This window comes from Hoplias malabaricus, chromosome 1 (assembly GCF_029633855.1).
Source record: "Hoplias malabaricus isolate fHopMal1 chromosome 1, fHopMal1.hap1, whole genome shotgun sequence".
Classification (NCBI taxonomy): domain Eukaryota; kingdom Metazoa; phylum Chordata; class Actinopteri; order Characiformes; family Erythrinidae; genus Hoplias; species Hoplias malabaricus.
The window spans coordinates 21,851,830-21,878,380 of NC_089800.1; the positions used below are offsets into that span (position 1 = coordinate 21,851,830).

General features: G+C 37.4%; 1 protein-coding gene across 3 annotated transcripts in view; it reads left to right on the forward strand.

The window, feature by feature from the left end:
• The first annotated feature begins 13,039 nt into the window (after positions 1-13,039).
• acsl3a (acyl-CoA synthetase long chain family member 3a) overlaps positions 13,040-26,551 on the forward strand; it is a 23,728-nt gene continuing 10,216 nt past the window's right edge. The window contains exons 1-6 of one of the 3 annotated variants that reach the window (XM_066652012.1): positions 13,040-13,092; positions 15,868-16,374; positions 20,241-20,418; positions 23,001-23,110; positions 24,770-24,908; positions 25,803-25,953. In XM_066652012.1, the coding sequence (XP_066508109.1) occupies positions 16,018-16,374; positions 20,241-20,418; positions 23,001-23,110; positions 24,770-24,908; positions 25,803-25,953 (935 nt within the window). In that variant the 5' untranslated portion in view covers positions 13,040-13,092; positions 15,868-16,017. Of the gene's footprint in view, positions 13,093-15,867; positions 16,375-17,446; positions 17,843-20,240; positions 20,419-23,000; positions 23,111-24,769; positions 24,909-25,802; positions 25,954-26,551 lie in introns of those variants that run through there. The other 2 variants (XM_066652079.1, XM_066652168.1) reach the window with 2 other exon arrangements.

The following is a 26,551-nucleotide window of genomic DNA, read 5'->3' on the forward strand; positions in this document are numbered from 1 at the left end:
GGATAATGTCTATGAGTAAAGAGCAAGGATTCAGTGTTATTGCTTTAACTGTTAGATCTGTTCTTCTTTGTGATGAACTGTAATATGTATTTTACGTCTCAGAACAACACTTTGCCTATGATAGGCCAGGCTCTAGTCTCTGTCCTAGGGTAGTCTTTTGTCTGTATGCAAAGACTAGCCTTTTATGTGTGTGCAAGACTAGCTTTTTAACGGTGCAGTATGCTAATCTTTTATATTTAGAGTATTTGGTAGAGCTGCATGATGGAGTAAATTGGCATGTTTTAACTATAAAGACATGCATGGATTGTCATATAGAGTCAAGAATGATCATTTAGTTAATGGAGAGACAATTTGTGTAAAAAGTTGCACTGGAGGACAGATGTTTTCTTAAACGATGGGTCCTGGGCCAGTTAAAGTCTTTAGGTGATTACTTTTGTCTACAAACCTGGCACATGCCCTGAATAAATATAATAATGTTGTTTTATTTTTAACTCTTGACATAAATGCAGCCTTGACGAATACATGTTGAGAAAATTAGGTCGTTCCACAGCAACTCACTCTTGATTTTGCAGATCACATCATGGATTTCATGGATAAAAATATTAATTGATTGAGTATAAAACAGATCTTCTCTTAATTTCAAGCTACCCTCCTAAATTCCAAAAGTGAGCTCCAGATCATTTTTGAAAAAAGAAGTCACGGCAGCAATGAACTATGATTTTTTTCATAGTGAGACCTAAAAAAGTCTGGAAAAGAGGATTAGTCCCATTTGTGAAAATATGGATTCCAAAGGCACAGTGTTGCACAATGGGTATTTTTAATCTTATGTTGTTTTGAAGCTATTTTCAAACTCGTGGGGTAAGAGACATTACAAATCTGACAACACACGTTGGCCCGCCATATCCACAGGCTCCACATCTGCGGATTCAACCAAATGTAAAGTACTAGGTGTAAAACAAGATAGAATCCTTTAGCAGAAAACCATCCTTGCACGGCTGCATTTCTCTTCTGCGTGCACCTAACATCACCTCAAGTGTGAGGAGCATAAACTCGACCCATCCTATGTGCTACAATTCTTTAGCATACTCGGTAGGAAGTCAGCTAGTGGCCCCACTTCCTGAGTCTCACTAGTTGACAATGAGGAATTGCACATGTATAAGGAATCTAAGGACATGTTTAGGGTTGCTCTCACTCCTCAAAAGCCTGGATTTCTCCATGCAGAGAAGAAATGCCCTCTTGCAAGGATGGTTTTATGATTCTGGACACCGTTGTGTGTGCCGCTCTTACATATATATATTTTGTTTAGTGCATGAATTTTGAGAATAACTAAATACAGTATATGCCACAAGACCCAGGGATACAGAAGGCCAACAACCACTGCATAAAAATACCTTTAGAAAAAAAGAGTTTGAAAATGTATTGACAGCTTACATTTCTATGATTTCATCATTTGAATCAAACGGTCTGTTCCTTGTTTTTATCAATATGAAACCGGTTCACCTAAAGTACCTTAGAGGTTTTTCATATAACTCACATTTTGTCATAATCCCAAAAGTTTTGACAACAGATGCTCAATAAATACAAATTTGTAAAAGACAGTGCAGGACAGTTCATACCAGACAAAATACAATTTTTGTGGAACTGTTCTTCATGGGGGTAAAGACTTTACATTTAATTTATCCTTGGACTAGTATTAACTATTCATATTTAAAATTAATTATTATTACTAGTAGTATTAGTAGTAGTAGTAATAGGAGTATATTGTCATTATTAGCATATACATAATTTCTATATATACTTTTTATATATTCACATTAAAATGACCTCTTTTTTTCTGCTCTTTCCATTTTTAGCCCCTTTTCATCATGTTCTTTGTCTGAATTCTCAGCACTTCAGTGAAACATGGTGGTGTGTTAATGTGGGATTCGCTGCTATAAGTGCATCAGACACAGCTGCACAGTTTTTAAACACTGCCCACTGAAGGGCCATTGACATTGGCTGTAGAAATGGGGAGGTCATTTTAATGTTTTGGCTGATCATTGTAGAAATTCTTATTTTTGGGATGTTTTGTAAAATGCAATAAAAACTAAAATCTGTGATTTTTTTTTTACTTGAAAAAAGTAAAAAGTATAAATCACTGAATGACATTTTTTTTGCTTTGTAAATACAAACAATTTTATATTTGATCCCTGCAACACAGGCTTGTTTATCATTGTGTCATATCACATTTTCTTTTTCTTACACTTGTTAATCATATTGGAAATGAGGAAACAAATTGTTGAAGTCTTGTAAGCAGATTAACCCCATTATTAAGCCCATTTTTACTTGATATAAGACTTAAAAAGTCCATTGTCAAAAGTCAAAAGTCAAAAAAGTCAAAAGTCCATTGTCTGATTTTGATCTGATTGGCAAGTAGGCCAGTCAAACACAAACCTTGTTTACATGGAACCACACTGTTACAGCGTGTGCAGAAGAAGGGTTACTTCCTAGAAAATGACATTACCTTTACAGGCATCATGTCTACATAAAGACCCAATATATGCCACCACATCAGTGGTACATTTGCATCTATGCATATCACCATGCTGTGGGTTCTGATGCACCCCAATGCCATGAGAGATACTGGATTTGTACCTCCTTCTGACAAAGAGTCAGGATAGTCCCTTTCATTTTCAGCACAGAACAGTGACATTTGTTTTCCCTGAAACCAAACTGAAACGAGGACTCCTCTGACCACAGCAGTTTTCCAGTTTCTTTCAGCCATTTCTGAAAGCAACACCAGACTGTGTTATGTGACAGTTCTTCAAAGTATTCCCGAGGCTTTATTCATCAAAGTAGCAGGACAGTTTCCCATTCATTGTCATCTAAAAGCTTTAAGGTCACACACATCCAGTGTTGGTGTTTGGCCCTACTTTTAGGTCTTAGATTTCTCCAGATTACATGAGTTTTCATGGTGTGGGACCTACATTCTTTGTATTATTTCATAGAAAATGTTACTTTTTGATATTTTTTCATAGATGTCTTACTGAGTTTGGTCCTAAGTGGTGAACTTTGACCAATGTTTGTTTACAAATATTTGGTGGATGCTTTTTTTATAGCTCCTTTACAGTATAGCTACACAGTATAACAGTATAGCTTGAATATTCTCTAAATATTTCATTCTTATGTGACCTCTGACTTTTGAATGTGTTGCAGGCGTCAAATTCAAAATGTGTTTATATTTATAGAATGCAATCAAGCAAGTCAGTGAAAGCAGTAGCATTCTCTAAAATGGCCTCATATAACTCTGTAACCTTGTCAGATGTGTTTTGGAGATCAAAACATTCTAAAAGCTGGGACATAAATGAGCCATTTGTCAGAAAAACCATTTGTTGTGTGAGTTCATGTTGCCTTTGTAAAGTTGTAAAAATAGATTACAGGATTTTATTTGGTGTGCAAAACTATTAGTTATATATATGCCCTAAATAACTGAATAACATCCAAACACCTGTTTAAAGTCCTGTGGGACCTTGTATATACTTACAATAGTGGATCAGTTCAGTCGTTTTATAAGCATTTACTTTTAATTCAAAGATTAGAACCTTCTCATGATATCTTTGAACATTCATATATTATAAATATGTGTAACACATTTATGATATGAATGAATGAATGGTGTGTTTTTTTATTTGTTTGTTTTTTGGGGGGTTTTTTGGGTTGTGGTGGGGTTGGAAATATTATCCACAGTTTTTACAGTTCCACTAAAACTGGTTTAATAGCAGTAGACTGGGTTTTAACAAATTATAAGTTATTCCCTGTAAATTCCCTCTTTCATTTTGCTTCTTCCTTCTTCAAACGTTAGATATCTTTAAACTGTTTGATATCATGCTCAGAAGTGGTCAAAAATATACAGTTTGTTAAGAGACGTTGCTTGTTATGTTAACTGTACCAATGATATTAAAAACAAGGAACTTTCATAGATACAGTGAGATAAATGAACAGTGTATAAAACTGTAGCTGAAATCATGATGTGATCACTTTAAACAGACTGTTACTAATTAGGTCAACATTTTTTTTTAATTATTTAATCTATTGCTTTTTTGTTATTTGTTTTGTTTTTTGTTACACAAGTGTTGCCTTACAAAGACTAATGTATTGTTTAGTTGTCATGTTTTACTTGTGTAACATAGCACAAGTAGCACGTGTTTGTGCTATATAGACCTATGTTTTCTCTCTGGGCTAAACACAAACCAAAATGAATTGACATATCCTGTGCAATATGACCACCCCACAACCCCCCACATCCACCTCGGTATCAGTGCAAATTAAGCTGCAGTCTTGTACCTGGGGCCTAACTCTATGGTTGTGTGTTTATTTATCTATCTATTTATTTATTTAAAGAATCAGTTTAGTGCTCTTAGGTTTCACATTACCTAGTTATGTATTACTTCTTAGGAACAAGTAGATTTTACAAAGAGATTTAATTTTCTGTCAAAAATGAACCTCTCGCCATTATTTTCCATGAAGACAAAAAGTAATCATAATTGTTGCTTTAAGCACATGTGCAATAGGACAGAGAGACTGAATAAACTAGAGAGGTTTGTCATAAAAAAAATAAAACATAGCAATAAAACCATACAGGCTAAATCAAAGTAGGTGTTCTTGCTATTTGCATGAGGTTTTGCCAACGTATGAGACCAGGATTGAGAAGCACTACCCTGATCTACTGCTCATGCTCTTAAAGCAAGTTAGGATTTCCAAATATTAATCAGTAGCATAATTATTTAGCCATAAAAACCATGCCATTTTTCATTTGGTAAGTATAAAATTACCTCCGTATCAGTGTCTATGTTGCTACATGATTGCACTGTTCTGTTTAACAATGTTCATAAACTTTGGTCACCTAAAAGCTTCACTGCACTAAGAGAATATTTACCAACATTTTGTAGTTTGTATAACAGTGCTTTCTCAAAACTGGAGTTAGAGACATCTTTGTTGAAACTGGACTAAACAGAGATACAGTATGCATTGTGTGGTTGCTCAGAAGGCCAAGTAATCATAGATAAGATTATGCCCTTTTATGTTGATATATGTTCAGAGGGAGGTATAACAACCCATATCCACAGTTACCTACTTTAAAGGTGCCACATTTTATTTGTTTTTCATTAATGTCAAATGTTTACTCTTTGTATGATGTGCATAGTCTAGCAGAATTTGTACATTTTGAATATATTTATAAAGTTTTTTTTTATTATTTTAGATAAGGGAACTCAAAATTTTCCAGAAGTAAAAGTTTTGATAAATATTTAAAATTTAAAATATTTAAAGTATTAAAATACACTCAGAAACTTGGTTAAAAAGAAATCAGTGTATAGACATTCAGATGAAACATTACCTGATACTAATGAGTTTGTGTAATACTTTGTATCTACATCTTTATTGTGCCTACAACCCAGCATCCTCCGTTGTCAGTAATATCTGTTATATAGAAACATATTGAAAGCTATTATTTATTTAAAACTTATTTCTTGGTAAATACTTTCACAGGGCCAAGGAAAGGCTATTTAATCAAATAATTGGTTGAGAAGCAACTTATCTAATAGTAGTTATATTAAATCCATATGTCAATATATTTGTCTTTGTTCCATTTGTGTGGTGTGTTAAAATGTATTGCATTACTGTAATGTTACAGTTTCACTTGTGTCTTGCATTTACCACTGGAAATGTGTTTTCTTTGTAAAGTTATAGGATAAATGTCCCTCAGATGTGCACAATGCATGAAGTTCTGTTTGTGTGCATGAGATGTGTTCACCTTTATATTTCAGAAGTGTTTTTCCCCTTTCTTTCTTTCTTTCTTTATTATGTATATTATGATGGTCTCGTTTTTTGGTCTTGTTCCACAATGAATTCTTACACTATCAGAAGAAAAAGAGTTCTCCATGCTTTCGGTTGTTTACAGAAAATACACAAAAAAGCTGTGAAAAGTGGTTCTTTTATTTGCTTGTCTCTGTGTTGAAATCAAACGTGTCTTTGTCAGTGTTCATAAACACACTTGCAAGCTGTGTTTATGAGAAATGTATGTCTGTGACGTCTTGTATGCCTGACATTTTCTTAGGCTCTATTAAACATGTGGAAGGCCATCCAAATCAATATATGACAAATAATAATAAAAAAAAATAGAAATCTTTGTTTTTTAAAGTAAGATCAAAAACCTTGAGGAAAATTATATAATAAATGGAAGATGGTCATTGTTATGAAGAACCTGGCATGATGTGTTCTGTGTTCTGAAAATAAAAAGTAAAGAAATAATGATAACTTAATATATAATATAATTTATTTATTTTTAACACCTCCTGTCTTTGTGTGATTTGTATTTCTTAAAACCCCAGATATTATGGATTCCATCATTCCACACCAGCTATTTATGTGTTGCAGTGAGGTAATGTTTGTGCCGTTGGCACCATATTGGGGTATGATTGTCTGGTTTCAGAGCGCATCACTAATGTAAACAGATTAGGAAAACAGATATATTTATCTCATACACATACACTCCTCTCCCTGCACTGGACAGAGAAAGAAAAAAACCCACCTCCTCTCTATGTCAGGGGGGTAAGGTGTAGCACTGTGTAGTGTAATAAGGCGAAAAGACTGTTAAAATCAGTTAGCCACATTAGCATTTTCATCATAGGATCTAATGGATCTGCCTTTAAGTCATTTCTTTGCTCTTCTAAGTTATTCACACACAGATCATTTACAAACTTCATCTTATTTCACTCCTGTGCTGTTATAGTGTGTAAGAGGCTACAGACACATGCCCCGTATTCCTCTGTTGAATAAGCATCTAAATACGGTATGTATTTAAATATTTAAAAAAAAGACTAAAAGAAGGATTATACATGTGTCTGGACATTTCCTGGACCATAATTGTAGAAGTGCAAACACCTCTATGCTGTTAATCAATTCTTGGGATACTGAGTGCTAGACTAAACTTTAAAACCTTCAAGAGTTTATAAAACCTAAAGGAACTTTGAGTCATTTCCAGTCCCTGAGTGTGGAGCACAAGGAGTCACCGCTATCTCCCACTGAATAGCAGCTGTAACAGAATAATATCTTTTAAGTAATAGCAAGCTCTAAGCTGGTAATCAGTCCTTGGTATATCCAACACTAGTAAACCTTTTGACCTCCAAGGAGCTGATATAAATCCTAGGAAAACATTTAGATATATTAAACTTGTGACAGGTAAAATGCAGTAAGAATATTGCAAACCATAACTTAAAATAAAAAATAATAAAATATAGACAGAAATAGAAAGATAAGGCAATAAAAAGAGAGATCATAAATATAATACAATACTAAATTCACTAAATAGTGCAGTTATTTCTACATGGCAAAACCTAAATGCAATAAACGGAAAGTCGATTGTGGGGAACTGCCGTTCTCTCATTGGTTTACATTCAGAAGCCTCTTTTAAGTTGTAACAGTGTGTTTGAGGAAAAAACGAATTGTTTGTAAGCGGCTCGAATTATTTAGTTTTTGTAGCACTTTCGATCTGGCTTTACTTACTTGCAGTTAGAGCTTTCCCAAATTTAGAGTCAGTTCCATTTTAATCTGAAGCAGAAAGCAATGAGTCAATATTACCCAGCTATGGAGCAGGAATAAAGACATGTCCTCATTTTTTCTATGCTTTTTACATTTTGGGGTCTCTCCACCATCCAAAGCACTCCAGATACTTTGTCTCTACGATGAGCAGAGAGAGAGAGAAAGAAAGAGAGAGAGAGAGAGAGAGAGAGAGAGAGAGAGAGGAAAGAGAAGACAGGATAAGCAGTCAATGAATGACTGAGTAAAAGGAAGGCAAGGGAAGAGTATATTGTAATTTCAAAATATATTACAATATAAAAACTTAAATATGAAACATCAAAAGGAGCTTTGATCAGAATTAAAGTACAATAAATATTATCACAAGCATATTAAAAAAAAAAAAGCCTATAAAAATGTAATTCAAAAATGAATAAGAAATGTAAAGTTCCTTGTTTTTTAACTTCGGAATGTCGGTGCCTTCAGGACATCAACAGATTGTGTTCTAGTTTACTTCACCTGTGTGTACCCCAGCACAACACTGATAACTGTTTGATTATTCTTTTCTGACGGGGTGCTTGATTACTACACTTTCAGTGTGGATTGGCTCAGATTGACAGGACAATGTACGCAGAAACAGAACCTTTAGGTTTTTAACCAATTCTCCATCCAGGGCCGTCTTATCGTCCTGTTCTCTCAGGCATGTTTCTTAAAGGGACAGCCAGGTTGTTTGAGGACATGACAGGTTAGGTGACATTTTAAACCTTCAGTTTTCTAGACCCCATGCTCTTGGAACAACCAGTGTCACTTGTAATGGCTGAAAGGGTCATCCCGCCAGCTGTGTTTTGAACAGATTAGCACTTGTGAAGTTTCCCTTAGTGTTTTCTAATGCTTATCTCAGCTCTTTAACAATTTGACATTTATGTTTTTTATTTTGTGACCAAGATTTTGTTTTTATGTTTTGTAATGTTTCATCCAAAACTGTTTTGTTATATCTGGAGTATGTAAATTAGAAGGAGCTATAATGTTTAATATAGTCAGGAAGGAAATGCCATGTAAAATATAGGGTTCTGTCTGCTGAATATTTCTAGTGTGAAGGCTGCTTGTGCACAAGGCAGGAACACACTCTGGACAGAGCTGATAACGGTTGGTTGTATGTTTATTCAGAGTCAAGTACTGATATTAATTTATGTTGTATATCGTCACTGTCCAATGAAAAACATGTATGTCCATTTTTGACCATTTTAGTTTACTACATCATTTGAACATTGCAACTGTCCTTTACATTGTGTGAAGATTTGATGAATGGACCAATAGAGATGCTCCATAATGACGCTGAATAAAATCTTTTTACATAGACTTCCACTGAATGTTAATAGTTTTTTTCTTTCTCTTAAAGTTACTATATATGCCACCCACTAAATACTGAATTATTTTCTGAAAGGGGCACAAGAATATAAGGTTATACATTTGAAAAAGACTGAAATGGAAAAGCCATTAGAAAAGCAAGTCAATTCAGGAAAGCAAAGTGATAACAGAAAAAAAGAGGGGTATGAATAAAAATGGATTTACAATGAGAGTACAATAGTGAATATATAATTAAAAATGTTGTGGTTCATGTGAATGATCCTCTCTCTTGCTCACTCACACACACACACTTCTCATTTGGTTTGTTACCTTTCAATAAATAAAAAAGGGAAAAACACAGAAACAAAGTTTGTTAAATAATCTCTGTAAGTGCAGGGTAGATTTGAGTCATGACATAATTGAGCAAATCTTTTCAAGAATTAGTCAGAGCAAGGGTCAGTCATAATTATATCTTGTAAGAAGAAACACACAGAGGTGTGGGATTATGATTAAGAAGCTGTGGTTTGTTCAGTTACAGAGTTACACACAGATAATGATCTCTCTGTGCTAGAGGTGGGGGAAAAAAACGGTCTTTGAATTCCATAAATTTTTACCTGTGACAGAGAAGACGTGCCAGGTTCTGTGCTGATTATTCAGCCCTCAGTGTCCGAAGGGTGGCTGGTTACAGGAGCCTCATGACATGATGTTTATTTGCATATAACCTACTCACATCTGACAGTATGCATTAAATGAGCTTAAATATTACTTTATACTTCCTTACTCTTTTTTTTAAAGCTGTACAATGTAAGATGTGTTTGTTAAAAGGAATTAAGAAGAAATAAATGTCTGGCCTTGTGCTGCTGTGCTCAACCTGTAGAGCCTGAAATACTGCAGTGATTTTTAGCACTGATAAGACCCTGGGCTTGACACAGAGTTAAAGGAAGGCACATTTATTAACAGCATTCAGAATCAGGATTGAAATGGATTTTTTTAATTGCTGAAGAGGTCATTTGGTTCATTACACTGTCTGAAGGAAAGATACGGGGACATTATTGCTAAAGTACAGCAGTGGTGTTAGAGTCCAGTTGGGTTCCCTAAAGGTTCATTACATTCTCTTCTCCAGAAGGAGAGGGGGATCCCTCTGCAATCTTTGTAAAATAAAAAAAAATAATATATATTCTGTAGATGAAATGTAGCTCCACTCAACTTTATCCACTTTTAAAAACCTACAATTAATATAGAATATTGTACAGTTATATTCCCTGCCTGAAGATACTGAGTATATAACCTTGAGGTTACCACCAAAATTATTATAGATGTGTTATTAATGTAGACTTGTAATATAAATAAATTAAGTTGTTTGGTTGTAGGCGTCACAGAGGAGCAGCAGGTAGTGTCTCGGTCACAGCTGCAGGAACCTGGAGGGTGTGGGTTTGAGTCCCGTCCGTGTGACTGTCTGTGAGGAGTGTGGTGTGTTCTCCCTGTGTCTGCATGGGTTTCCTCCGGGTGACTGTCTGTGAAGAGTGTGGTGTGTTCTCCCTGTGTCTGCATGGGTTTCCTCCGGGTGACTGTCTGTGAGGAGTGTGGTGTGTTCTCCCTGTGTCTGCATGGGTTTCCTCCGGGTGACTGTCTGTGAGGAGTGTGGTGTGTTCTCCCTGTGTCTGCATGGGTTTCCTCCGGGTGACTGTCTGTGAGGACTGTGGTGTGTTCTCCCTGTGTCTGTGTGGGTTTCCTCCGGGTGACTGTCTGTGAGGACTGGGGTGTGTTCTCCCTGTGTCTGTGTGGGTTTCCTCCGGGTGCTCCGGTTTCCTCCCACAGTCCAAAAATACACGTTGGTATGTGAATTGGAGACTCAAAAGTGTCCGTAGGTGTGAGTGTGAATGTGTGAGTGTGTGTTGTTTGTGTGTTAATTGTGTTGCTTTAATGACCTTGGTGAGCATAAAAGAGTATATTAGAAATACGAGTGCATAGAGAATTATAATTATAAATACAGAAAATATAAATTCTCTCTTTCCATTTGTGTGGATGAAGATTTTTAATAAGTCATTTCAGTCTGGGGTTGTCTGAATCCACATTTATGGAAGCAAAGCTGTAGATATGAGGTGGCTGATGTTTTTATTTAAATTTTTTTTTTCATTAACTACATAACCATCTAAAGTCTCTCTCTCTCTCTTTCTATACGTAACTTCATTTTGAAAACAAGTCTGTATCTTTTAGCCCTTTATCCGTTTTAAAAAGATTGAGAAACAGGCAGAATTAGTGTGTTGTGAAAGTATAAATCTAAAGCTGAGAAACTTGAGCTTTAATCCTCTCTGCTTGTACTGATTACAAGAGAACACTGGTTCAAATTCTCCTGCAAAATGTACTCACAGTCAAGCATGTGAGAGCTTACGGTGTGATGTCAGATGGTACATGATATGAAATGATATTTAACTCTCTTATTTCACTTTTTAAGTGTAGATTTATTTATAAAATCTGCTAAAATATTAATGAAAAATCAAGACATCTTTATCTGATCTAAATGTACAAAGCTGCTTTACATGTTTTTTTTTTCAACAATACAAAACTTCCTACTAATTAACTTGAAACAAGAAACCTAGCAGTATCTCAAATTTGAGGCAATCAATGTATATAGTAAAAATATATAATGTTTACATACAGTGCCAGTCAAAAGTGTGGACACACCTCCTCATCAGTGATTGGTGGAACAGAGCTAGTCACTGTATAGACCTGTGTACCAGCCCCTACCTCTGCACAACCCCAGTTACAGTCTCAGACACATTAAGAAGGGAGCGGTCCTACAGATGAACTCTCGACGAGGCCACAGCTGTTCACTGAAAACCGTTCCAGGTGACGACCTCATGAAGCTGACTGAGAGAACGGAGAGAGTGTGTGAAGCTGTCATCAAAGCAACAGGGGGCTACTGTGAAGAGTCTAAAGTATAAAACATATGCTGCTTTGTTTAACACTTTTGTGTTCACTACACAATTCCATATGTGTTCCTTCATAGTTTTAATGTCTTCCACATTCATTTACGACAGAGAAAATAATAAAAAGAAAAAAGATAAACCATTGAATATGAGATGTGTTCAAACTTTTGACTGGTGCTGTGTGTAAAATGTGTTACAGTCCTCACACCTGTATAAACTGGTTAGACTCCAGTTACAAAGATAAGAAACAGGTGCATGGTCTGTGTTGCAGGGCAATTGGTTTCTTTCTTTCCTTCTAATCTAATCTAGTCAGTGCATTTCTCATCAGTGTGAAAGGAGATTAGTATCATTATCACCACTTTGAATCAAAAAGTTGATAATAATTGTGAAACACAGATTTTTGTTCAACATCATTTTGTTTAAAAAAAAAATGAATATGTGCATCAGCAGTTCTAAAGAGGAGATATGTTTAACTTATGTGTGATGTCCTCTGTTTTCTTTCACAAGCGCCACTTGCTTGATAGGGGTTGAGTAGTTGTGAGCATGCTCAGTGTTTTGTTTGCTCACCCTACAGCTGCATTTACTTTTCCTGGGAAATCTGAATTTTAATCAGTGACTTTTTTGTGGAAGTTTTTTTTTTAAACCTGAAAACTGTAATTTGTCATTTGTAAAGTTAAATGTTTACACCTCAACTGCAAAGGTATATATTTTTAGAATGCAACATGTGGGACGTGGTGGCTCAACCAGTAGTGTCCTCACATGTCTCCAGGGCCCCGGGGTTGTGGGTTCCAGCCCCTAATTAGGTGACCGTCTGTGAGGGCTTTGTTGTGTTCTCCCGGTGTCAGCGTGGGCTTCCTCCACTTAAAGAAAATGAATCTGTCGGTGTGGCGCCTGTCAGAGTGTGTTCCCGCCTTGCCCCTAGTGACTCATGGTCATGGACATTGATAAGCAGTTCCTGGCGGTGAAGGAATGAAGGGAACGTGCAAAATATTGAACAGAAATGTATTTAAAATTCAGATTCAAACACTTGTGTCAGATTTTAGGTTTCACGCGCGCAACTGTCATTGTGAATTGACCGAAAATACCCTCGGCCCTGCTCTCACGAACACGCGCCACCCGCGGACATCCAATCAGAGGAGAGTGAGCCCGCGACGCCGCGCCCACAGACGCGTCTCTCACACTGTCATGACGACGCGCGTCACTGCCAGAAGAAACACGCGCTGCAGAAAAAGTTCACTCATCGCTCAGAGGCAAAACACAGGTCAGTGTTTACGGTTTCACTGTGGATCTATGAGTGTCTCTTTAAATGGCTTTAGCTTGTGTGTGAAGTGTGTGTGAACTGAATGTAGAGGGGCTACTTTTCACTGAGCACCTTTCTGTCAGAATTTCCTTCTTCATTATCTTCATCATCTTCCAGTGTCACAAAAGACGCCGGTCCAGTCTCCAGCTTCTCCTTAGTTCTGCCTATTTGTTATAACAGGGTTGGTGTTGGGTCACTGAACTTTTGAACTCGTTTTAAAGTATGGTCCGACCGGTCCATCTTCTGACACAGAGCTTACTGTTAAACACTGTGCTCCACACACACTCAGTGTTTAAATGAATGTATGAACTAAAATGCTTCAATTAATCAAAGCACATCTCTAACATATAGCACTGAATATTCCAGGGTGAGAGCCGGTGTCACGTCTGTTTCATGATACACATCTGATCTAAATGTATTTTATAATCATTGATAGATTACAAAAACAATGTGTTTAGCTGAACACTTCTTTAAAGAATTTAAGACTATTATCATCAAACGTTTGGAAGCTGTAGTAAAAGTCACAGTATTGGCATTTACTCTTATAATGTACTTTTAATTAATGTCACTACCTTTTGCCCTAATTCTGTGAAGAGAATTGCTCTTAAAGGGAAATCTTTAAACTTTGTTGAGTTATTTTCTTATTCTGAGTTTTAGATGTTAGCAAAGACATTAAGAATTTCTGGGAGTGAAAGGTGCCCTTCTAGAGGATGTTTCCACTCTGAATTGTCCATAGTATTTGTGCTAGGGTCTAGAAGCGATAACGAAACTTTAAATATATCCATTTCCGAGGCTGTGCAGAATGACAGCACAATACGTTTTAGTTAAAACAATTGGTAACATATAGAAGCCTGAACAGGTATAAGGTAAGGGTTCTTCTGCATTGTTAAAATGGTTCAGATTGATGGAGGATGTGCTGCAGATGGTTCCACAAACAACTCTTCTGTAGTTATGATGTCAAGTACCAATATGGTCCCATAAAGAATCATCTACAGCCCATACTCTGTCAATCTGAAGAATCATGCAAGGGTTCTTCAGGTGTTCAGGGTTTATATACTACCTTCTTAATTCTAAAGAACTTTTGAAGAACTATTTAAGCATGTTCTTTATGAAAATACACTAAAATGTAACATTTATAAAGCATTTAAATCACACTATTAAATAATGCACTAATAAGATAGTGAAGTACATTTTTGGGAAAGTAAACCTTATCTGAATACGCAAAAAACATTTTAAACATTAGTGCACTTTAGTGTAATTATATGATGCAGACTGAATTATTTAATGTGCTTGTATTTATTATATACATATGTAGAACACAAAACAGAAATGCTTGAATTGTTCTTACTGAAGTGTACTTCATTTATACCTGGACTTTATTGAATCATCCTGTAGCTCCTTCAGGTGTGCAGGAATGTACTTCTTCAGAATCTGCCTCAGAGGCAGTAAGTTTTCCTCCATTCAACTTAAACAGAAATGAGATTTGTTTTCTGCAACTGTTCCAAGAATTTATGAAGCAGAACCAAGTTGAGAGTAACAAAAAATACAATTATATTGCGCACATATACAAAGACAGGAATGGCAGACATACCACAAAGGTCTAGGCAGAGATTTACTGGCTTATGGCACGGTGTTTGAAACATTATGAGGGAAGTTAAATTAATTAGTAACTGATAGATTAATAATATGCTAAAATGGATTCTCAAACTGTGTTCACCCTGTGTCCGCGTGGGTTTCCTCCGGGTGCTCCGGTTTCCTCCCACAGTCCAAAAACACACGTTGGTAGGTGGATTGGTGACTCAAAGGTGTCAGTAGGTGTGAGTGTGTGAGTGAATGTGTGTGTGTCTGTGTTGCCCTGTGAAGGACTGGCGCCCCCTCCAGGGTGTATTCCTGCCTTGCGCCCAATGATTCCATGTAGGCTCTGGACTCACCGCAACCCTGAATCGGATAAGCAGTTACAGATAATGGATGAATAGATGGATGGATTCTCAAACTGGACTGATATAACAATAACAGTGTAATATACTGTAGACCTTTAGGCTTTTGGAGCACTTAAAGACCGATAAAGAATCTTACAGCACCCTCAGAATCATATGGTACAACATCAGCTGACTGTGTATAATTAAGTAATAATAAACTGGAGGTTTGTGCTGTAATGTGAGGTGTTGGAAGATCAGACACCAGTGGCAGTATCTCGTGTTATATCTCAAACCTCAAATGTATTACTGCAATTATACCAAAGTCTGTAATCGCTGTTTATTATTAGGTTTTCAAATAAAGACGACAGGAAAAAAAAAAACGATTCCTGTTCATCACACATTCCTTTTTACACGGAGGCGAGCTGGGCCCCGTTTACACCAGCTTTGACTGGAGCCAAGACTGTTTTATTCTTTATTCAAATGTATTATTGCTGTCTGTCTAAATCAAAGCAGCACCAAAGCCCGAGATAAATTTGTTTCATTCACCTTACATAGTGCATACAGCAGCAGGTCGGTTATGGCTATGCAGTGTTAGTGAAGATTAATGTGTGTATTCTTACTCACAAACACACCCAGGTATAAACACAACTATTTGTACTTGCACATGTTTGCTGTAAGTCACCCTTTGCCTGCTTCTGGATTAAACTGTTTTGAAATCAGGACTGAGTCCACTGTACCTTTAAGATATTTGTAATTCTGTGATCCTGAAACTCTGTTTATCTGTGTGTTGAACAATAGCACACTTATTGTTCTACAGTCTCTGTGTTTCCTGTTCAGGTGCAGACCTCTAGTCTTCCTCACGTTTCCCAAACAAAAGTGAGAAGCAAAAGGGAGAAACACAAAGTCAAGGAGAGTGGAAGAATAATACCAGAGACAAGAGGAGAAGACCTTTCTCATCTTTCTCAATATGAGGCTGAAGGATGATGTGAACCCTTTGGTGTTTCTCTTGTTTAGAGTGGTGGTGTGGCTCTACTCACTGCTCTCATACTTGCCTTCTCTACTGCTGACCTCTTCCAGCTCAGGCTCCTTTAGCCACCCTTCACAGCGGGTAAAGGCCCGGTCTGTAAGCGGCCGTCCAGCTGGTCCCTACCGCGATGTGGCTGCTTTGAACCAGCTGGCCACAAGCATGCAGCCGGACATAAACACTCTGGACGGAATATTTGAGAATTCAGCCAAGCGCTTCCCAAACCAGCAATTCCTCGGGACTAGACAGGTGCTGCGTGAAGAGGATGAGATGCAAGATAATGGGAGAATGTTTAAAAAGGTGTGTGCAAACTTGCTTGCTTCTTTAGCTCATTCTTAGTGTTGCCAGATTTGTTTGAAATTGCAGTTGTGCTCCGGAGTGGAGCTGTTATCGTCAGCGATGGCCCTGTCATCAGGATCGATTTCAGGTGACGCAGCATCAGCTTCTAAAAGTCCTAACTGAGTTGGGTTTGATAGCATAGTTAGCCTCGCTCTCTCTGGTGGGGTTGGACCACCGAAAAGGCCTTTGTCTCCTCCGCCATCTTTCAGCACAAAGCTTATTAATGAAGGCAGAGGTGAAGAGAGTCCTGGCAATGCCTTGATTAAGAGTTACTATAGTTCTGATTTATCTGAGTACAGTAAAAATATTAATTAATTAAAGTATTAATCCATTAAGTTATTGTCTTTTTGTATGTTCACAATCACTATCTCAATATTCCCCACACTGTAAATTCACCAGTGTTACAGCAACACTATTAGTGTTAAATGAACACTGTTAGTGTAATAATTTAACAGTCTCAGTGTTAACACTAATAGTGTTGCTTTAACATTGGAGAATTTGCTGTGTACTATCCACTGCTTCATCAGGAATATTTAGCAAACATATACGGGCCATTACAAAACATCTCCACAGTAACATTTCTTCATCTTAGGATATCAATAGTCTGTTATATTGTGTCTTCAGTGAGACTTTCAGATTTTGAAAATAAAGAGATAATATCAACGGAAGGACGCTAAACGTGTAGTTTTTCCACGGTATGGAAATTGTGTTGGTATTTCGCCATCTAGCGGCGACAGAATGCAACTAGTGCATCATTTAAGGCGAAAGAGAAAATCCAAATGAATCGATTCCTCATCCTTGGTGACCCGGATGTGTATCTGAATTTTTTTGTCACTCGTATTTTGGTGTCTGAATCTCATCTACCGAATTTGAGCAACTTTGAAATATATGATTTACATTTTTGAGAATTTTTTTATCTGAATTTATTAACCTTGAATAATAACAGTGAAAACGTGTTCTTGAAAATTCACGAGTTGTATTTAAGAGCAATTATATTCAGATGCATAATTTCAGTGCTACAAATTCAAAGGTGGTAATATTTCAAAGTCAGTGATAAGACAGATTTGCTTCCATACACGCGGAATCTCCCAGTATTACTCCTTAACAGTGCAGTGGACACACACACACACACACACACACACACACACACACACACCCACCAACCTGTGAAATGACCATAACCAGTGATCGGCCGGTCAGTGTCTCCAAACCGTCTCCAAAATGCCGGTCGCATTTACACATGGGCACCACACGAGGGCAGCAGCAGCGCAAACACAGCTACACACACTCACTCAATACAGCGGTCGTGTTCAGTGTGGAGGTTTTTCAGAGCGAGTGAAGAAGACTCTGAGCTCGGCTGGACGTGTGGTAAATGAGAAAAGTTACAAAGGCTTCTTTTTGTTAAGACAATCCTGCCTTTATTTTTTAGGTGAGTGCTTTAGGTGTTGAAACCAATATAAAAGTTGACTGTTGTTTCTATTGTACTACTTCCTTCATTCCTTTTCACGTTAAAACATTACCCTTTATTTTACTTAGGGGTTTTCAAAGACAACATTTGTCTTATTAGTGCACAATTTTATGTTGAGATGTAAAAAGTTTCCATTAATAAAAAAGTTGAACAAAAAGGTTTCTGTATGTTGTCATTAATAATTCTTAGAAAGAAAATAAGAATCGGCCGAAATCGGAATCAGCAAAGTCATTTGTTGAAGAAAAATAGTAAATAACGTAGAGCATTGTCATTGCCAGTGTGAGTAGTGTCCCAATAATAAAACAGCACTGGCCCTTTCACTCCTGAGAGCAAACCAAACGGCTCATGGCAGGGGCTTATGTCATAATGCTAATGTTTCCTTTAGTAATATTGAAAATGAATAAGAATGACAGATTGGCCATATATTCTTCATCTCGACCCAACAGAACCACAGCAGATGTGCACTGCTGTACAGCTGTGGCTTTTAGAAAGGAGTTGTTTCTAATGAGATGGATATTTGAATCTTTTCCAGTTAAAAGGCAGTTTTGAATCTACATTGCAATATTTATTGCTATTAAAGTAACAAAGTAAACAAAATATCACTCAACAAATATGCTATGAATTAAATCTACTCCAAAAAAAGCAGATGGCTCTTTGCTCAAAGGTCCCTCAGCTGTGGTTTTTCTGCCTCAACTGCCCCCAGTTTTTCTGCCTTTTGTGGGAATCAAACCAGCAAGCCTCCAGCCTCCAGCCTCCTTCTCTAAACATCAGCTCAGTCTCGTGGAGGCTTTTTCCTCTTTTCATTTCCTATCATCGTCTGATGATACACTAACTCTCCTTAACGACGCAAGGGGGGCTTTGTTAATTTGCGAGGCGCAGTGAGAGTGAGAGGATAGGGCGGCCCTGCTGTGGCTGGTGTAGTGTGAGTTAAAAAAATAGATCTGTGTCGGAAAAACAGGACTTTGGCTAGTCATCTGGAGGATTTCAGATTGTTACAAGTTCTCCAGTTGGGTGGCAAACAGTTTCAGATGCAATGTCTTCTGTGTGAAATTACACTTCGGCTTAATGTGGTTCTGTAGAAGGCAGGATGCAGGTTGTCGGAGGCTCGGGTGAAGTACGGATGGATTTCAGATTTATACTGAAATATGTTTTGAAATCAGGAAGGACATAGAACCTTTAAGTTATAGTTGTGGGTGAGAACAAGCGAAATGTGAAGAAGTGTTCATTCTGACAAATAATTTTTGAAGAATATGTAGCCTGTGAGAGTACAGTTCAAATAGTGTTACAATTTGTCAAATACGGATAGATCATTGTATAATACAGACTGAGGTTATATATGTTTAATTAATCTGGTGACACAACTGTTTGGGCTATTTTTTGTGATATTACTGCAATATGATATAAGTATGCCAAGAAATTACTGGACGTGGGATATATATTGTTAGATATGTACACACTGGTGGTAGTGCATTGACTCCTTTCTTGCTAGTATTGATAATATTGATATTAATTAATTCTATATTAATAGTTGAAATTAGTCTGTAGTGGTCATAAGCAAACCATAAAAAACTCATTTTTGGCAGACACATAAATGTTGTTCACATAATAACAGTAGCGGTCCTAGTATTGACCCTTGAGGAACTCCACATTTCACAGCCAGTAGTTCAGAGTTGGTATGCCCATGTGACACACTGCTTTCTTCTTCTGAAGCAGTCTAACTCAGTATTGTGGATGCCATAGTAATATGTATTTTTTAACTATGTCAAATGCTTTGCATAAATCTATGAAGAAAACTATGGTTATTTTATTGTTGCCCAGTGCCTTTGGGATTTTTTCTGTTAGCTGAATTACAGTCATTGACATTGTATGTTTATTTCTGAATCCATACTCATGTTAATGTAGCAGAATGTGTTCATTTGAAACTATAAGTTGGCTATAGACTATTTTTTCAAAAAATAAAAGGAAGGATAGGGATAAGCCTGTAATTGGAGAATACGGCTAGATCTTCTGATTGGTAAATAGAGACTTCTTTAGCCCATTTTAATTGGTCAGGGAAAGTAGCAGTGGTTAAAGATTGGTTGATAATGTGAAGTAAAGACTCAAAGATATACATCGGAAGCAATTCCCAAGAATATAAGGTCGTAGCTCATCGAGCCCAGCTGGGGTGAGCGTAAGGTTGTTTATTATACCGTTCACTTCCTCTAATGTTGCCTGGTGGGATGTGTAAGGATTTGGAGCCATAAAAACAAACAAAACAGCACAGAATGTTTTATTATTCTGGTGTTATTTAAACCAACACTGAAAAAGTCAAGACTGAATATTCTCTCTTTCTGCATGTTTTCTTTTGTTCCTACTGTAGGTGATATTAGGAGAGTACCAGTGGATGTCCTATGAGAAGGCCTACAGAGCAGCACGTGCGTTTGGGAGTGGATTAGCTGCTTTGGGGCAAAAACCCTTCAAAAACATTGCCATCTTCTGTGAAACCAGAGCAGAGTGGACAATAGCTTCTCAGGCATGCTTCATGTACAACTTCCCTTGTGAGTTGCGCACGCACACACACACACACACACACACACTGCAATAACTATTTTGTTAATGCATGTTATTAAAATAATGCATAGGTGTCAATATTATGATGAATTTGTAATTTAATAATAATTAATAAAAATAAGCCAAATTGTAATATTAATAAAATTTAAGTTTGCAATGAACCTGTTGGAGATTTGTTAAAGGTTTATAAATTATGTCTGCAGCTAATTATAAATACATGTAGAGCAGTTATTAGAGCTATAACTTTGCATACATTGCTCTAAATAAAAATCTCACTTAGTTTGTTTCCATATTCACAGTTACAGTTTGAATATATTTTATAAAATATACGTAATGAATTTAAATAATAAATTAATCAGTAAAAATGGCTAAAAGCAAAATGTAATTAATTGCAAATTCTTTTCACTGAACTACTGTGCCCTAATTGAAGTTATGTAATAATATAATTTTGGGAGTAGGACCACACCCAGACTCATCCCCTCAGCCCTCTATAAGCCCTTCAAACTCACGTCATTTCCTGTCGGACAGACTTGCTCCGTCTCCACTCCTCTTTCTTGTAGTCACCAGTCCAATGGGATTTGGCTTTATACGCATTCCAAAGCCGCCCTGAACTCTCCCCCAAAAACATCAGAGTTCACCTCACAGTTTCAGCCTCTAGGGGCATGCTCTATACTAACAGTGTAATTAACCAGCGAAGATCTGTGACGCACTCACATTTATATAATACATGCCATCTTTTTTACACCCTCCAACAGTGCCTCATTTATGTGTGTACTTTAATCCTAAATACATAGACGCACATGACGTACCATGGAGATTAATATCCCATAATCACAAAGTGTTTTACCAAACTCAGGAGAGTCTGTGTGTGTGTGTGTGTGTGTGTGTGTGTGTATGTGTGTGTGTGTGTGTGTATGTGTATACATGCATATACAGTTATGTATAGTGTCTTATTTCGCTCTCTCTCTCTCTCTCTCTCTAAGCCGTGTTATAGTGACGTGCTTATTCTCAGAGCTTCACGAGGGCCTTTAACTTACACACACACACACACACACACACACTCACGGGTGTTTTGCTGACTTCTGCACCCTAGTGTTTCTGTCAACATTAGATACTCACGTAGTCCTCAGCATCCGGTGCCTTCCCACACACATATTTCCGACTGGGTCAGTGAGACAACATCAGTTTCAATTCCAAATGTTCTTATGCATGCTTTATGTTTATGTTTGTGTCGCTTTTGGTATTGTGTGTGTGTGTGTGTGTGTGTTGCCTGTTTAATTCTATGAATGTGTTAACTGTGATTGGATCACCTCCTTGTTTGAGTGTCATAATTAGGCAATGATACAGATTAATTAATTAAAACTTTAGCAGCCCTTCATCCAGAGAGTTGTATTAGTGGTGGCGCAGGGGGGAAAGACAGGGCATTAACTTCTTACAGAAAGAGCTGAATTGTAGGGCTGGGAATGTCAAGGAGATCCCCCTGTTTCACCGTCACCAAACCCGAGTGATCGTGTGTGAACAGTGGGACATCAGCCTCTGTTTATCACAGTTCCCTATTTCAATGAACCCATGATCTACAGAATTCATCTGAGGTGGAAGGTTAATTACAAAAACGTCACTAAACTAGTAACTTAAAGACTGTCTGAGCCCTGAACATTAACTGGAAGTTTTTTCACAGGTGTGGGGCTTTACTTTAATAAGCTCGTCTCCACTGAAGTGTTCTGAATTCCTGAAGTTAGTAGAAAGCCAGGGTCCTGTGACCTAAATGAACATGGTCTGTAACAGGAAAACATTTCTTGCATGTATTCAGGGTCCATGAAGGGCTTTGTATGTCAATAAAATAATTTTAAAATCAATGCAACATTTAATTGTAAGCCAGTGCTACACAGTTGTAACTTAATACATAGTGTAGGCAAATCACCCGAGCAATGGGCAGTGATGCACTCCAGTACTACGGCTGATATTGATCCATTCAGGCTGATAACAGTCTAAATGCACTCTTCCACCTTTAGCTCAGAAACTGATGTCCATTTTTTCTGAAAATAGGTAGAAACCTGTGCTGTGAGCACAGATTTAATTCCCACTGTCTTTTGGAACATCAGAGATGATCTTTGGCCCTGTGTAATCCTCATATTAGAGGAATTAAGCAAGAGCCCAAGTCCTTTCAGCCATTATACGAAGCTTGTGCACTTCTGTGGAAATATTCTCTATCATTTAGAAGACAGAGGAAGAAGAAGGAGGAGGAGAAACACCTTTATTGAGCCCCTTGGGGAAATTGATTCTCTGTGTTTGATCCATCCGTGGCAGTGAACACACAAACACACACAAGGGGCAGTGAACACACATACTCCGGCCTCAAGCTCGCTTCCCTAACCCCAAGGCTACGGCTGCACCATTTATCCTTGAACCACAGCATCTGTCAAACTGACGACCTGTAGAATATAATGGACATTCAGAATATTTGCTTAATTTTCAAATGAACAATTAATGTTTAAATAGCTTGTATCAAATAGTGTTGATTTTATCAGCAGTTGTGATGTTCAGTTGATGATATATTTGTGTGTTACAGTGGTCACTTTCTACTCAACCCTTGGAGGTCCAGCGATTGCCCATGGACTAAATCAGACTGAAGTTTCCCATATCATTACCAGTAAAGAGCTTCTGGAGACCAGACTGAAGGTACAATAACAGAACTACACTACAAACCTACACAGCTATAAAGGAGTTCAGCAGTGATAGAAATCAAATGGAAATTCTTAAGGAAGTTAATTTTTTTCCTGTAGAGTTATCTTCTGTGTCGGTGAATCTTATGCTGATTTTCTATTGAATAAATATATTATAGTAATTCTCCCAGGATTTCTGAGGTTCTTCAGGCACAGAGTAAAAAAAATCGCAGCAAATAATAGAATTCCATAAAATAATCACATTAACATGTTCTTTTGTGTTCCGTTGCGTGTGTTAAAACTGTATTGACATGAACATGATAAAACTGACACACATTACAGAATGGCATTCATGATCCAGTACCAATGATTAAACATCCAGGACTTGACCTTACTGACCTTACCTTAGAAGACAGGTAGCACCTTGGTGAACGCATGGACAGGTGAATATAATGTTGCTAATCGCATTCAGCACCGCTCTAAGGATGAAGGCAGAATGCAATGAACGTCAAAAGCCAGTGAGAATGTTGCATCCAGGGAGGTGCCATGAAGTGTTCCCCTGCATTGGCACCTTTGCCTATGAGCGTGGGTAATCACACCGATCAAACACCACAAAACTGGAGGAAAGTTTATAGATAAATTAAAACCTGTTTGTAATATTATTATTAACAGCAACAATACAATAATAATTAATAGTTATTTTTAACTGTGAAGAGAATCAGATTAATTCCATCATGTAACTGTTTAATTACTGAAATATGATTTTCTGTGGGTAATGACAAGCCAGATTTCTGATTCTCATTTAATATTCACAGTATATCAGTCTAACCTAAGACAACTGTAGTGTGACAGCTTGCACAAGTATTGGTTAGAACCAAGGAACCCTGAGGGAGCTACCAGTGGAGTAGTTGGTTAATGGACTCAAGTGCAGAAAAACCAGAAAACTAAATTGAACAAAAAGGTACCAACAAGGGGTTGGAGAGGACCAACAGGGGACAGACTGAATGGTTCAAAAGCTGAGAGAAAAAGGCAACTAAAAACAAACAGGGGCTTCCCAAATTAAAGAGGGAAAAGACGGCTACAAAGGCAAAGATGCCAAACTAAAAGATTTGAGAAAGGAAGTATAGCTATAAGCTTAGAAAGATTTTTTAAATAAGAGATAAACAAGAGAAGACAGGAAAGAGACCCAGGAGAACACTTGAGGGACTTTACCAAAATTACCAGCCAGAGTTGTATAGCTCTCCTGAAAAGAGGAACCCAAGACTGAGCACTGAGGTGTGTGTTGGCTTCATTTAATTAGGAGAGGAACAGGTGCTGCTGAAGGTGTGGTGGCTCCATGACTCCCTCTGTTGGCGGGGGGTGTCTTAGTGGGCAGCCAAGCCCCTGTCTGAACCCTTACAACAACAACATGAAATATATTTTGTTAGTAACATTAGTTCCAAAATAACACAGCACCAGTTGACTTTATCTGTCTTAGTTCCTGGTTACACTAGTCACACACAGAGGCCTTCACAAGTACCAAGTACCCTAAACTGCATCTGGGGTTGACTGCCGGAGCACAGCCACAAAAATAGAGCCCTAATATTTTCAGAAGTAATATTGTCAGTTCTTGTATGCAGTTTCACTACAGGTTTATATTAAAAATACATTTTTGTTTGTCTATGTTGTATCTTAGATGATACTAATGGAAGTGCCAAGGCTCCAGCATATCATTGTTGTCGATGACAAGCCCACGACTTGGCCAGGTTTCCCACGAGGCATCAGTGTACACAACATGGCCGCTGTACAGGAACTCGGAGCAAAACCTGAAAATGGTAAAATCTATGACTGAATCTCAAATGGCCTACTCCCTCTATATTTTATAGTGTTTGCCTATCTAAGAGACAGTGCCTAGTGTGGTGGTGGTGTGTGTGTGTCTGTGTGTGTGTGCGCGCACGCAAGGTCCCTCTATGTCATGTGAAAGAGAGCGAGCACATCTGTGTCAGATTACAGTAAGAGGGACCCCTCTGTCTGTTGCCCTCTGCACTCATTCTCACTCCTACACATTTATTTTCTTGTCCCTCTATCTATCCATCTCTCCCTTTTTATCATTATCCAACTCTTTCTCTTTAACTCTCCATCCTCATAGAACAGATTAATAACATTATGCATTAACTTTCTGGATTATGAAGGAAACGAAAAACACAAAGATGCACCTTCATTGAAATGTAGTATATTTCTAACTACAGCACAGACTGCTTTATGAAATATTATTTAAATTTACATTTGATATTTTATGTCCATTTTAATTCAGATGACTGAGCTACAGATATTTTTTAATAATAATGTTTAAAAGTTCTTACAGAGCATGGTATGGAGTTTAGAGCACGTTATTAATTTGAGATTTGTTTCTGTGTGAAACATTGCACTGTTATTTCTGAGCAAAGTATGAGCTGCTTTAATGATTTACTCAAAATATTTTCCTCAGTGTGCTGGCTCTACGAACTGAAATGTTGGGAAAAAAAATCCCAGATGCAGGGTGAACAGGGTGAAATTATAAATCCCATGCGGAACAATGTGTCCTTTGGCATACATTCAAAAAAACCCTGAAATGAAGAGCACTCTGAATAAGTGCATGTTAACACTGTGTTGATTAGAAGTCAACAGCGGTGTTTAAAAATATGTTTCTACTTCTTCTTTTTTGTATGTCTCTGTCCTGCACCTTGAAGCCTCCAGACAGAGGCAGTCTCCTGGTCCTAGTGACATCGCTGTGATCATGTTCACCAGTGGCTCCACGGGGATCCCGAAGGGCGTCATGATTTCCCATAGCAACCTCATTGCAGGCATTACTGGAGTGGCAGAGAGAGTTCCTGACCTCGGGTATTAATGAAAATAAAATAGTCACATTCATTGTCTCTAACTCTTATCCAGTTCAGGGCGGCGGTGGGTCTGGAGCCTACCCGGAATCACTGGGCACAAGACAGGAACAAAGCCTGCAGGGGGCACTTTGCAGGGCGACACACACTCACACATTCACTCACACACTCACAAATAGTCACGTAAATGTTTCTGATTGAGCTGAATGTGTATACATTATAATGAATCTGAATAAGCCTTTTTAGGTGAAAGTATATATCTTAATTGTTACTTATGGACACAAATTGTTTATTTGAGAAAGAGAACAATATTATATATCACTCACCCTGATATCTTTACAAAAAAAGAAAGCTAGTAGCAACAGAGTGAATAGAATTCCAGAAAATATACTCACTATTACTACTTTTATTACCAATATTCTCTTCAAAGAAAATTTTAAAAGCTCTTTAAAAAGTAGCTAAATGTTACCAGATACTTGCCATTTTCTTTCATCAACTACTAATTTTTGATTAAACTATTAATTGAATATGGTTTATCAGATGAGGCATGAGTCACTTTGCTTTATTAGACACATTAGATGGTGTATGCTATGTGCTTCTAA